We start from the raw sequence: 14,303 nt of genomic DNA on the forward strand, positions 1-14,303 counted from the left end.
ATAAGCACAGGGCGGTGCTGGCTATGAGGGAAGTCCGTCAGGACCCTTCTAGAGGCTGCCAGTGGTTTATCATTTGTATCCGTCAAAACAAAGCACAGATCCGGGTTATAGTCGCAGTTCCATGCGGCTGATCTGAATGTCCCTCGGTCCTTGGCATCAAAGACCAGATATGTACTTTGTTCCTCAGACCAATCGACCAGCATGGCTCCATTGCTATCATTCGTACTATATTTCCACATTTTGTGGTGACTATTATAGTCCCCAAGGTATACGCTTGGGTGTGGGTGGATCTTTATCGCTTCAGCCGGCCATGTAGTAGCAGGATGTTTATAGTTACTGTAACTTCTCCTATTTTGATGACAACTTCATGGATATCATTTGCAATGGAGGCTTCAACTAGAAAGGCGTCCTCTATGTCCCCACGCACATATGTCGCAATGCCATAGTGTCTGTCATACGTGGCTCCAAGTAGATCATATCCCAGTATCCTTCCTCTAGCTTCAAGTTGGACTCTATTTTCAGCATGAGTTTCCTGTATGGCTACCAGGTCAATGTCGTTATTGTGTAAAATTCTCTGCAATACTTGACATTTTGCTCTGCTTATGCCCTCAATGTTGAAATGGCAGATTCGGATGCATGGTCTGAGATCCTTTGTCAGTTGGTCCCTAAAAGGACCGTTGTATGTATCTTGCATAGCACTTTGTCTGTCGTTCTGTTTCACTGTGATGTGGGGCAGGAATTCTTCGTTCGGTGTGCCGCCAGTTGTGTTAGTTCATTTAGCGTTACCCAGGGTGCACCACATGGAGGCGAACTAAATTTACAGGGAATGAAACCATACTGAGCAAATGAAAGGAAAAAAAAGTTATGATAACATCATTCTCATGCATTGGAGAAGTGGCTTTGCGACCAGAAGGACTCTTGCCAACAAGGAATACTGCACTTGGATCTCACTGGAGGAGTTCCGTAAGACTTGGAAGGAGATTATATGGAAAAATAGGGTGTCTAGTTAAAACATCATTCTTTCATATAATTTTCATTGCGAGAAATAAATAATTGTTGAAGAAGAAACTGTTGAGCATTACTTTATGGGCAACCGTCTTATGTGTAAATGACCAGTATAATGATACGTGAATAAATATATTTTTAGTAAATTAATGCAGGTACTGGTACTATATTCCTTGAACAACATGATCCACATCATAATGTGTTTGCTTATTTGATTATTGGATTACATAAGCAAGTAAAGACATACAGGTTTGTAGATTTAGATAACGGGTGATACTGTGAACAATACATCGCACTGACACCATTGTGAATATTTCTAGTTAAATACAACATACATTCTATTCTTCCAAGAAGAACACCTTCGGTACTCCTAACTGTGGAGTCAAGCATATTCTTCACTAAGCATCACTAGTAAGATTGTTAATATGTATTGAATGTAGTAGTTAATGTTGTTTCAAATGAAAAAAAACACTATTAATCCTATTATGTTTATTATGTAGATTAGAATACATATTACCTATCTTTTGCAGCTAAAATTTTATTATTGGTTCAAAAAACATGTATTATTATTTCAAAAAAATATGTTTCCCCTAATCATATTAGAAAGCAACAGTAGTTTTTATGTCTCCCATTGTTTTGAGTGAGGTCAAGCACTACACGCAAGCAAGCAAGTGAAATTCAAAACTGTGACATGTAATTAATTTAAAATTTTTGTGTCCATCTTGTGCTCAAACATTGCACAAGGACCAGTAAGCACACAAAAAGTATAGAAGATATAAAAAGCAACAGATGAAGTCTAGTACAATTAGATGAACAGTGTTTGGCTGAAAACAACACGGGTAGTAAATGTTCAGTTGCAATAGACAGATAATATCTATTCTCATCTACATAATAAATGTAATTGAAGTGTCAACTGTGGTAGAATTTCTGCACATATTAGCAACACAATTAATTCTTATTTTCATATTTCTTCCAGAGGTGCCAGAAATTGATCCAATAATAGTAAAACCAGACCTCCAAGAAGGCATGCGGATGAATCTGATGTGTGTCGTCAGCAAAGGGGACTTCCCAATTGCTATACAGTGGCTAAAAGATGGAGTAGCAATAAATTATGAACAAGGAGTGTCTGAGAAGAGTTTTGATGAGTATTCGAGCACCCTCAGTTTCAACAGCCTTATGATGAAACATACCGGAAATTACACTTGTCAGGCATCAAATGCTGCTGCTTCAAGGAACTACACAGTGGAAGTGGTTGTTAATGGTATCATGTTTAGTAGCAGTTTATAGTCTGCAACTAATTTCTCTTTAAAATTATCTCACTTTAAAATTATCTCAGGTAATTCCAAAAACCGTTGTGTTGAGGTCAAAATATTAAATCTGCTGAAGTTTTGTTATAGCACAGTATATTGATAATTTTCACTTATGGACCGTCTGACAGCAACTGAATAAAACACAATTTTAGTGCCATACGCATTTCGCCTTTATTTTCTGCAAGGCATCATCAGTGGCAGGTTGCGTAGACAGTTTCTTACATATTATGCTCCTGTTGCATTTTTGGTGTTGTTCTTCTTCCTATGAGCGCCAATTTGCTGTTTTTTCCGCATTCCACAGCACTATGCACTGAACGCTTGTTTTAATGTTAATAGGTGGTAAATTTGTCTCCCTTCTTCTTTTTTATTAATTTTTTTCTAGATACAATGTTATTCCCATTATTAAATGATTTATATATCTATGCTATTATAAAAGTGTACGTAAGTTCCACATCTCCTAATCCATTGAACTGATTTCAACCAAAATTGGTACACATATCACTGTCTTACATGAACCACAGTGGTGGTAAGAACCACACATCTCACAAAAGAGTGGGGCTGAAAAAGAAGTGTAACTTTCGACTCAAATAGCCAGACTATCTTCATCTGGTATTTGAGAATGAAAGCCCTCAGTGACTTACAAACAGATTTACACATACTTTCAAAATTTTATATTTGTTTCCAGCTGACACCCCTCCACTAATTGATTTAAGCAAAAACATTTTATAACTTGCTCATTTTCGCAGTTTGAGAAGTACGACTGTTGCATAAGGATGGGCAGTATGGCTTTACTTCTAACTCTATTCACAACACATTCCACAGATGGTATCCACATATTCCGTTGAATGTACCTAGAAAAATTTATCATTGTATGACACACAGTTCAGGAAATATGACATCATAAACACTGAGATGCATGAGAAACTGCCGAATCATGCATGATGTTTTAATTTATTACTTATTGACTACTAATTCTATTTGCTGGATGTACCAGCAAAATTATATCATTGTACAATATACAGTTCAGGAGGTACAATGTCATAAACATTGGGATCCATGAAAACGAAACTGAATTGTGAAATTTGCTAGAGATTAAGGAGAAATATTTATACAAATACATGTGAAATATGTTAAATATATGTGGCATTGATGTAAGTGAGCAAAGTCACAGGTAATAAGCTGTTCCCAAACTCCTGGTTTGATTTCAACGAAACTTGGTACACATATTACATACTTTTTGGGTAGAAATATAATGGGGTAAGAATGAGCAACCTTCAGTGTGGTGGGGTTTATGATGTGAGGAGAAAACTCTGGAGGAGGAGGTGGACAGACAGAAAAGGGGGGGGGGATGGTGGGCAGAGAGAAGAGGAGATAGAAATGGTCAGAAAGGGGATAGGAAGATATATACGGACACAGAGTGAGATGCTAGGAGATGGGCAGAGAGACGGAATGAGGAGCAGATAGACTTAATGGAGCCATTGGATAAGCAGCTGCCAGCAGAAAGTGTATACTCCTAGCTCACTTATTTGTTACATAGTTTAATTCTTAATTTCTTTGTGTGTTTTTGGTACTTGCATTGTTTCATTCGTAAATTTCGGGTGTATTATAGTATTTGAGAGTTGTAGAATCGTGTTTTAGTACCTGAATAGTGTAAAATCCCGTAGTCAGCATTACTGCATTTACTAGGCAATCTTGTATTTTAATAACCGTTTAAATTTTGTGTCGATTTCTTTGTGCTCTCTGTAGATTAGTTCAGACGTTCTTTGCACAACAGTTTTTAGCGTGGATAGTGACTGCAACTGCTGTGTTCGGATGCAGGCTGAGTTGGCATCCCTTTGCTCCCAGCTTCAGGCAGTGTTGGCTTCGGTCACACAGCTTGAGGCTGTTGCCAATGGGCATCACTGTGGGGGTACGGATGGGGGTTTGTCGGGGATGGCCAGCTCGTCCCACGCATCCCCCGATTGGACTATGACTGTGGCTGCCTGGGATACTGCCCACATTGAGGCTGATCCCTCACCTGTGGTAGAGTGGGAGGTCATCTCGAGGTGTGGCAGGGGGCAAAAGACATTCTGGAGGGCTGAACGGAAGGCCTCTCCAGTTTGTCTGACGAACCGGTTTCAGGCTCTGTCTCAGGCTGATACTGATCTTCGGCCGGACATGGCTGCTTGTCCTGTTCCGGAGGTTGCCCATCAGTCTGCAAGATCCGGGCGGTCGCAGAGGGTGGGCTTACTGGTAGTTGGGAGCTCCAACGTCAGGCGCGTAATGGGGCCCCTTAGGGATATGGCAGCAAGAGAGGGGAAGAAAACCAATGTGCACTCCGTGTGCATACCGGGGGGAGTCATTCCAGATGTGGAAAGGGTCCTTCCAGATGCCATGAAGGGTACAGGGTGCACCCATCTGCAGTTGGTCGCTCATGTCGGCACCAGTGATGTGTGTCGCTATGGATCGGAGGAAATCCTCTCTGGCTTCTGGCGGCTGTCTGATTTGATGAAGACTGCCAGTCTCGCTAGCGGGATGAAAGCAGAGCTCACCATCTGCAGCATCATCGACAGGACTGACTGCGGACCTTTGGTACAGAGCCGAGTGGAGGGTCTGAATCAGAGGCTGAGACGGTTCTGCGACCGTGCGGGCTGCAGATTCCTTGACTTGCGCCATAGGGTGGTGGGGTTTTGGGTTCCACTGGATAGGTCAGGAGTCCACTACACGCAGCAAGTGGCTACACGGGTATCAGGGGTTGTGTGGCGTGGACTGCGCGGCAAGTACAGAAAGGGCAACAGCCTCAAAGGGTGCGGGGCAAAGTCAGGACATGCAGGGACCAAGCAGCAATTGGTATTGTAATTCTAAACTGTCGAAGCTGCATTGGTAAAGTACCGGAACTTCAAGCACTGATAGAAAGCACCGAAGCTGAAATCGTTATAGGTACAGAAAGCTGGCTGAAGCCAGAGATAAATTCTGCCGAAATTTTTACAAAGGCAAAGACTGTGTTTAGAAAGGATAGATTGCATGCAACCGGTGGTGGCGTGTTTGTCGCTGTTAGTAGTAGTTTATCCTGTAGTGAAGTAGAAGTGGATAATTCCTGTGAATTATTATGGGTGGAGGTTACACTCAACAACCGAGCTAGGTTAATAATTGGCTCCTTTTACCGACCTCCCGACTCAGCAGCATTAGTGGCAGAACAACTGAGAGAAAATTTGGAATACATTTCACATAAATTTTCTCAGAATGTTATAGTCTTAGGTGGAGATTTAAATTTACTAGAAATAGACTGGGACACTCAGATGTTTAAGATGGGTGGTAGGGACAGAGCATCGAGTGACATTATACTGAGTGCACTATCCGAAAATTACCTCGAGCAATTAAACAGAGAACCGACTCGTGGAGATAACATCTTGGACCTACTGATAACAAACAGACCCGAACTTTTCGACTCTGTAAGTGCAGAACAGGGAATCAGTAATCATAAGGCCGTTGCAGCATCCCTGAATATGCAAGTAAATAGGAATGTAAAAAAAGGAAGGAAGGTTATCTGTTTAGCAAGAGTAATAGAAGGCAGATTTCAGACTACCTAACAGATCAAAACAAAAATTTCTGTTCTGACACTGACAATGTTGAGTGTTTATGGAAAAAGTTCAAGGCAATCGTAAAATGTGTTTTAGACAGGTACGTGCCGAATAAAACTGTGAGGGATGGGAAAAACCCACCGTGGTTCAACAACAAAGTTAGGAAACTACTGCGAAAGCAAAGAGAGCTTCACTCCAAGTTTAAACGCAGCTGAAACCTCTCAGACAAACAGAAGCTAAACGATGTCAAAGTTAGCATAAGGAGGGCTATGCGTGAAGCGTTCAGTGAATTCGAAAGTAAAATTCTATGTACCGACTTCGCAGAAACTCCTAGGAAGTTCTGGTCTTACGTTAAATCAGTAAGTGGCTCGAAACAGCATATCCAGACACTCCGGGATGATGATAGCATTGAAACAGTGGATGACACACGTAAAGCTGAAATACTAAACACCTTTTTCCAAAGCTGTTTCACAGAGGAAGACCGCACTGCAGTTCCTTCTCTAAATCCTCGCACAAACGAAAAAATGGCTGACATCGAAATAAGTGTCCAAGGAATAGAAAAGCAACTGGAATCACTCAATAGAGGAAAGTCCACTGGACCTGATGGGATACCAGTTCGATTATACACAGAGTACGCGAAAGAACTTGCCCCCCCTTCTAACAGCCGTGTACCGCAAGTCTCTAGAGGAACGGAAGGTTCCAAATGATTGGAAAAGGGCACAGGTAGTCCCAGTCTTCAAGAAGGGTCATCGAGCAGATGCGCAAAACTATAGACCTATATATCTGATGTCGATCTGTTGTAGAATTTTAGAACATGTTTTTTGCTCGAGTATCATGTCATTTTTGGAAACCCAGAATCTACTCTGTAGGAATCAACATGGATTCTGGAAACAGTGACCATGTGAGACCCAACTCACTTTATTTCTTTATGAGACCCAGAAAATATTAGGTACAGGCTCCCAGGTAGATGCTATTTTCCTTGACTTCCTGAAGGCATTCAATACAGTTCCGCACTGTCGCCTGATAAACAAAGTAAGAGCCTACGGAATATCAGACCAGCTGTGTGGCTGGATTGAAGAGTTTTTAGCAAACAGAACACAGCATGTTGTTATCAATGGAGAGACGTCTACAGACGTTAAAGTAACCTCTGGCGTGCCACAGGGGAGTGTTATGAGAGCATTGCTTTTCACAATTTATGTAAATGACCTAGTAGATAGTGTCGCAAGTTCCATGCGGCTTTTCACGGATGATGCTGTAGTATACAGAGAAGTTGCAGCATTAGAAAATTGTAGCGAAATGCAGGAAGATCTGCAGTGGATAGGCACTTGGTGCAGGGAGTGGCAACTGACCCTTAACATAGACAAATGTAATGTATTGCGAATACATAGAAAGAAGGATCCTTTATTGTATGATTATATGATAGCGGAACAAAAACTGGTAGCAGTTACTTCTATAAAATATCTGGGAGTATGCGTGCAGAACGATTTGAAGTGGAATGATTGGTAAGGCGGGTACCAGGTTGAGATTCATTGGGAGAGTCCTTACAAAATGTAGTCCATCAACAAAGGAGGCGGCTTACAAAACACTCGTTCGACCTATACTTGAGTATTGCTCATCAGTGTGGGATCCATACCAGATCAGGTTGACGGAGGAGATAGAGAAGATCCAAAGAAGAGTGGCGCGTTTCTTCACTGGGTTATTTGGTAACCGTGATAGCGTTACGGAAATGTTTAGCAAACTCAAGTGGCAGGCTCTGCAAGAGAGGTGCTCTGCATCGCAGTGTAGCTTGCTCGCCAGGTTTCAAGAGGTCGCATTTCTGGATGAGGTATCGAATATATTGCTTCCCCCTACTTATACCTCCCGAGGAGATCACTAATGTAAAATTAGAGAGATTCGAGCATGCACGGAGGCTTTCAGACAGTCGTTCTTCCTGTGAACCATACGTGGCTGGAACAGAAAAGGGAGGTAATGACAGTGGCACGTAAAGTGCCCTCCGCCACACACCATTGGGTGGCGTGTGGAGTATAAATGTAGATGTAGAGGGGGATGTTGACAGATGGGGTGGAGAAGATAAGACAGAGGTGGGAGGAGCATGTGAACAGGGAAAGGAAAGAGGAGGAGATGGACAACACAGGTGGAAGAAGAAACGGGCAGGAGGAGGGGGAAGAGCAAATGGACAGAGAGGTGGGGAGGATGAAATGGACATATGGCTCTGAGCAGTATGGGACTTAACATCTGAGGTCATCAGTCCCCTAGAACTTAGAACTACTTAAACCTAACTAACCTAAGGACATCACACACATCCATGCCCAAAGCAGGATTCGAACCTGCAACCATAGCGGTCGCGCGGTTCCAAACTGAAGAGTTTAGAACCGCTTGGCCACTGCGGCCGGCGAAATGGATGTGGACAGAGAAAGAGAAGAGAGGGAGATTGACAGTGAGAGGGAAAGAAGAGATGGAGAGAGAGTGGGAAGGAGGAGAAGGACTAATACAAGATTTGAATAAGTTCATATCCAGAGAACACTGGGTACTCAGCTACACGAGTTTCATTAGAAAACTAGTTCAGATGCACTTGAATGCTGTTGAATTTGTCAAAATTCTGTGCTCACACTGGTAGGCCATAAAGAGTGTGTGTGTGTGTGTGTGTGTGTGTGTGTGTGTGTGTATGTAAAGATCTTTCTAAACTCGCTCCATGTGAATTGATTATTTCGATCTGGACCCTTCTCTGTCTTTTACCTCCACCTCCTCATCTTAGTAGTAGGATGAATAGAGTGAGTAAATTCTGTGTGCAGACACAGGAGATGATGACTGCAATTTGTGAGGAGCTGAAGATGCTGTTGACTGTGGTCAGACATATTCAGGCTGCTGCCTGGGGTGTAAGGTTAGCAGAGCAACTAGGGCATCACATGGAACAGCTCAGGTGTTGAACGTTTCATCCAGGGGCTCGGCTGCTGAGTCACCTTGCAATGTACAAGGTGCACAGCAGCTGCCAGATTGTAATGTGTGTGCATCACTCGATGTGGAGAGTTAGTGTGGGGATTGGTCATCTGGCCACACCCATTCACCCTGTGAGTGGACAAGAAGCTGTTCCTTCAGCAGAGTCAAAGCAGGCGCATGGGGGATGTGTTAGCTAGCTATTGAGAACTCTAATGTAAGGTGTATTGTGCACCATCTTAGAGTCAAATGTGCACTTGGAAAATCGGCTGGGGCCCCTCATACTGTGAGTGGACAAGTGGCTGCTCCTTCAGTAGGGTCCAAAGTGCCATGCAGAGGGAGGCATTTGCTAGTTATCGGGAGCTACACTGTAAGGTGTGTTATGGACCACCTGAAGGAAACAGTGTTCATGGCTGGAAAGAAGTCTATTGTGTACTCGGTAAACCTGCTGGGTAACCTCATCTGAGGTGTGGAGGAAGCTCTGCCAACAGCTGTCCAGCGTACAGTAATCTGCAAGTTGTGACTCATGTCAGTGCCAATAATGCCTGTCACTTAGGTTCTGAGGCTATCCTTTGTTTTTACGGATGGCTAGCAGAAATGGTGAAGAATACTTCGTTCATGGGGTGTAAGCATAGGTCACAGTTTTCAGTGAGTTGATCAGGGCCTGCTGGTTTGTAACCGAGTGAAGGATCTCAACCAGAAGCTCCATCAATTCTGTGGCAGCCTTGACTGCAGATTTCTGGACCTGGATTATGGAGTGGTGTGTCCGGGGTGCTTTACAAAGAAGAAGCAGCTACTCAGGTAGTGGAGCACTTGTAGAATGCACATGTGGCTTTTTTGGGCTAGGTGATAGTTTGAGGTCTCATGATGGAAGTTCACCAGCCAGTACGAGAAAATAAGTGATAGGTTTGAGGTCCTCAGTCAGTACACAGATAATTAAATCAGGTCACATATAAAGTAAAGGTACTTTGAATGTCAAAGTTTAAGTTGAAACATTTGTAACAGTGTTTCAGAATTAACTGCCCTCCAGAATATCTGTTGTGCTCAAATTATACTTTGAACTAAGAAGTGAATGAAACCCAAAGTAGAATGCTCCAAAGTATGAAGTGGAGCATGGAATATATATTGAAAAGACAGGTTAGACACCATGGGAAAGGAGGGAGTTGTTCATTGCAGTCGACAAAAATATTATGTGTATGGAGGCCAAAATCGATTCTGACTTCACATTTATCTGGACATAATTAACTATGTAGGTGAGATCAAGTTAATCATTCAAAGAAAGTGTACACTCAATTGTGCAGAAATACCCTGATCATACAGTATTAGTTGGAGGTAATTTTGACCTGCTTGAGTGTAGATGGGGACATTTATGGTTTCATTGCAGATGGTATGGGCAAGCAGTCTTTCCGTAAACTTTCTTGAACAGCTAGTTTAATAACACACACACGGTGGAAATATTTTTGATACTGTAGTTACAAACAGGTCTGGTATTACTGGCAGTGTCAGTATAGAGACAGAGATTAGTTATTGGAGTGATGATTGTTACCCAAGTTAAACCCACAAGTTGGCTAGGAGAGTTTTAATACTGAACAGAACAGATAAGAAGTTGTTAGCCTTGTACTTAGATGAAGAATAGACATAATTTATTTTCAATATGATGGATGTCAAGAATTATGGGCAAAGTTTAAACTGATTGAAATTCTTGCTTGGGAAGATGCATGTGCCAGTAAATGGATTAAGGACTGAAAAGACCGACCATAACAAAATTTGGAAATTACTATGGAAGCAGATACTGTTGCACTCGTGGTTAAAAAAGTATATAGAAATATTGACAGGAAAAAGTTTGTAGAAATTCATCAATCTAAGAGTGATGTGCAAATCGTATAACTTTCACCGTCATACCGTAGGGAAGGATTTTTCCAAGAACATGAGAAAAGTCTGGTCTTGGGTGCAATCAGTAAATTAGTTGAAAGCTTCCGTTCAGTTATTCATAGACTAGTCTGGTGTGCCAATAGAAGACAGCAAAAGGAAGGATGTTTCAAATTTCATGTTTCAAAAAATAATTCACACAGGAACATCATACAGGCATAAATGATTTGAACATTGCACAGACTCTCATAGCGATGATGTAGAACTAGGCATCCCTGGCATTGAAGAGCAGCAAAAGAGTTGAAACAAGTAAGTCATGATGTCCATATGTAATCCTAATTTGGTTTTACTGATTTTGCAATGCCCTCTTACTTAGCTTGCATTGATCATGAATGTGTCACCCACTGCAAAGTCCCAAGTGACTGGAAAAAACAATATCCTTAACATCGGTTTGCTGCAGAATTCTTGAGCATACAATAAATTTCATTGAGACAGAAGAGCTGGTGTCCATATATCAGGATGGATTTAGAAAGCTTCACTTGTGCGAAACCCTGCTTGCCTTTCCATGCACAATATCCTGTGAAACATGGATGAAGGGCAACAGGCAGAATCCATTTTCTGAGATTTCTAGAAAGCATTCAACATGGTGTCCTGTTACAGACTGTTAATGCACTTCAAGAGCATGTAGAATAGGTTCCTGGATACGTGAGTGGCTTGAAAACTTTTTAAGTATTTGAACCCATTGCATTTTTCTGGATGGCAAGTATTCATCAGAGACAAGTGTATAGTAGGGAGGGTCCCATTGAAGTGTGATACGACCACTCTTTTTCTCTGTGTACATAAATGATCTGATGTAGAGAGTGAGCAGCAATATGGAACTGTTTTGTTATGATGCCGTAGTGTGGGGGAACGTGTCATCATTGAGTGACTGTAGGAGGATGTGGATGACTTACACAGAATATCACTTTAGCATGATGAATGGCAGCTTGGTCTAAATACAGAAATATATAAGTTAATGCTTGTGAATAGAAAAACCAATCCTGTATTGCTCAAATACAGAACTAGAGCTATGCTGCTTGATACTGTCATGCCAATTAAGTGTACTAGGCAAATAATTGGAAAGCGGTATAAAATGGAATGAGCACATACACTTGGTAGTAGAGAAGTTGAATGGTAGACTTCGGTTTATTGGGAGAATTCTAGGAAAATGTAGCTCATCTATGAAGGAGACTGTGTATAGAACACTGGTATGATCCATTCTTTAGTACTGTTGAAGTGTTTGAGATTCCTAACAAGTTAAAGGATGACATTGAAGCAATTCAGAGGTGTGCTTCTATATTTGTTACAGGTAGGTTCAGTCAGTAAGCAAGTATTACGGAGATGATTTGTGAACTAAAATGGTACTTCTTGGAGGGAAGACGACGTTGTCTTCACAAAACACTATTGAGACAATTTACATAATCAGCATTTGTGGCTGTCTGCAGAACATTTCTACTCCCGTTAACATACATTTACCATAAGGACTATTAAGACAAGGTAACAGAAATTATGGCTCATATGGAGGCACGCGGACAGCAGTTTTTCTACATCTACCTCTACAACATACTTCACAAGATACCTAACAGTGTGTGGCGGAGGGTCTCCTGGTACCACTAATTCGATTCCCCCTTCCCTGTTCCACTCGCAAATGGTGTGTGGGAAGAAAGATTCTTGGTAAACCTTTGTATTAGCTCTGATTTCTTGCATTTTGTCATTGTGATCATTTTGCAAGATATGTGTGGGAGGAAGAAATGTCTTGTCCACTCTTCCCAGAAAGTGTGCTCCAAAAATTTCAGTAGTAAACCTCATTGTGATGCACAATACTCCTTTTGTGATTGGAGCAGGAAAGAAAATGATTAGTAGCGATACAAGGTGTCCTCTTCCTTAGGTTGCCTTGTGCAGTATGTAGCTAGGTGAAGATGTAGGTCTTAACTTGAGAAAAAAATGAGACTGAATTCTGAAATTGGTTTAGTGTTGGTAAATGTTTTTTGTGTTGATTTCACTTATTGTGCTGTTTGTGACATCTGATTGTAGAATGCAGCTATATTATTTAAGCAACTTGATCATGATTTCAGCATTATTCTTTCTTTGGTTTTCAAGCACATAACAGTTTCAGCACCCAAGGAAAAATAACATTTTGCAAATTAAAAAGTCCCAGTGAATGGTTGTAAGTCTGACATAAAATAAATTGCCCTAGTCAATGAAATGGAGTACTCTTCTTACAGAAGATGACAGAAACAGCCACTGTTGGCAGTCTGTAGTTAACTGTTCTGCTTAGATTACATTGTCAAAATGATTGTAGGCCAGTTTAATTTTAATCTCAATACACTTTATAATAACCTCTTTTCAGTTGAGTTTATTTGTGTTGTTGCATACTGAATTCTTTACATGTGCTTTTCTGACATTTAGAATGATATTGTAAATACTTGCAGATGTCTGTAATAGGAAACAAACTTTCTTGTGTACAGTTCCCCCTTCATGGAGAGCAGAGCCCGCTGACACAGAAACCACAGTTGGAAGAACAGTATCATTGTCATGTGCTGCTGAGGGCTACCCTGTCCCTAGAATACAGTGGAAGAAAGACAGCGGCTCCCAGCCACCTGTGTATGAAGAGCTTGATGTTGTGATGAGCAATTACAGGTGTGTGAAGCAACAGGAAATTCTATGATTCAGCATCATTATGATTTTTACTGTAAAATGCATTTGGTTTAATTCTGTATGGTGACATGACCAAGATGACCATTTACTAATAACAGAGGCATCGAGCAATAAATATACACTCACCTTACAAATTTCATGGTTCTTCAGAGAATGTCTGCAGGAATGTATAAACATGTGCACGTGAGCGCATGCACGTGCCCCCCCCCCCCCCCCCCCCACGCACACACACACACACACACACTCACTCACTCACTCACTCACTCACTCACTATCTTCACAGATCCGAACAGACTCAATGTATCCACACAATGGTGTTGATGTGATGTCATCAGACCAATGTCTAAGATAGTGGAGTCATACTGACGTCTGCTATGGAGCTTGTAGTGGTAAAGGTTGGCATTATTTTATTTAGCAATAAGATCTCAGCTTTCTAACTAATTGCAGTCCTTCTTTTCTTTGCAAATTGTTTTTGTGCTTTTGAATTGCTATGGCCTCTCTGTACATCCTAGCATAGTAGTTTTTGGGTACATTAGAGGAATGAATTTGGTGGTTTCTCAGTCCTAGTGCATGATGCGCTACTGCTGATTTATCCATCTTGCCCAGGTGACAGTTGCTCTTGTATTCCTTAGGCCAGGTGCTAATGCTTGTTTTTGTAGTTTCTATTTATACTTGGACCAAGTACAAACAATTTTATTTGGTTTAAATATTGTATCAATACTCTAACATGTTTTCTGAGTGCTTTGGTAATGCAATCTGTGACAGTTTTGACAAATGTAAGGAAGATATTCCACTTAGTTGGTTCTTTTTCATAGATAGGGCACTACATCCTAAAAGGTCTAGAACTTCCAATGAAAAAGACCCAACTAAATGTAATGTTTTCCTTCCGTTTGTAAAAACAGTCACACATTGAATTAGCATAATACTC

The 14,303-nt window shown here is 41.3% G+C and overlaps 1 protein-coding gene across 1 annotated transcript in view; it reads left to right on the forward strand.

Moving 5' to 3' along the window:
- LOC124594675 (Down syndrome cell adhesion molecule-like protein Dscam2) overlaps positions 1-13,385 on the forward strand; it is a 175,880-nt gene extending 162,495 nt beyond the window's left edge. The window contains exons 7-8 of the mRNA XM_047133043.1: positions 1,982-2,266; positions 13,186-13,385. Of these exons, the coding sequence (XP_046988999.1) occupies positions 1,982-2,266; positions 13,186-13,385 (485 nt within the window). The remainder of the gene's footprint in view (positions 1-1,981; positions 2,267-13,185) is intronic.
- Positions 13,386-14,303: the final 918 nt, after the last annotated feature.

This window comes from Schistocerca americana, chromosome 2, assembly GCF_021461395.2.
Source record: "Schistocerca americana isolate TAMUIC-IGC-003095 chromosome 2, iqSchAmer2.1, whole genome shotgun sequence".
NCBI classification, from domain to species: domain Eukaryota; kingdom Metazoa; phylum Arthropoda; class Insecta; order Orthoptera; family Acrididae; genus Schistocerca; species Schistocerca americana.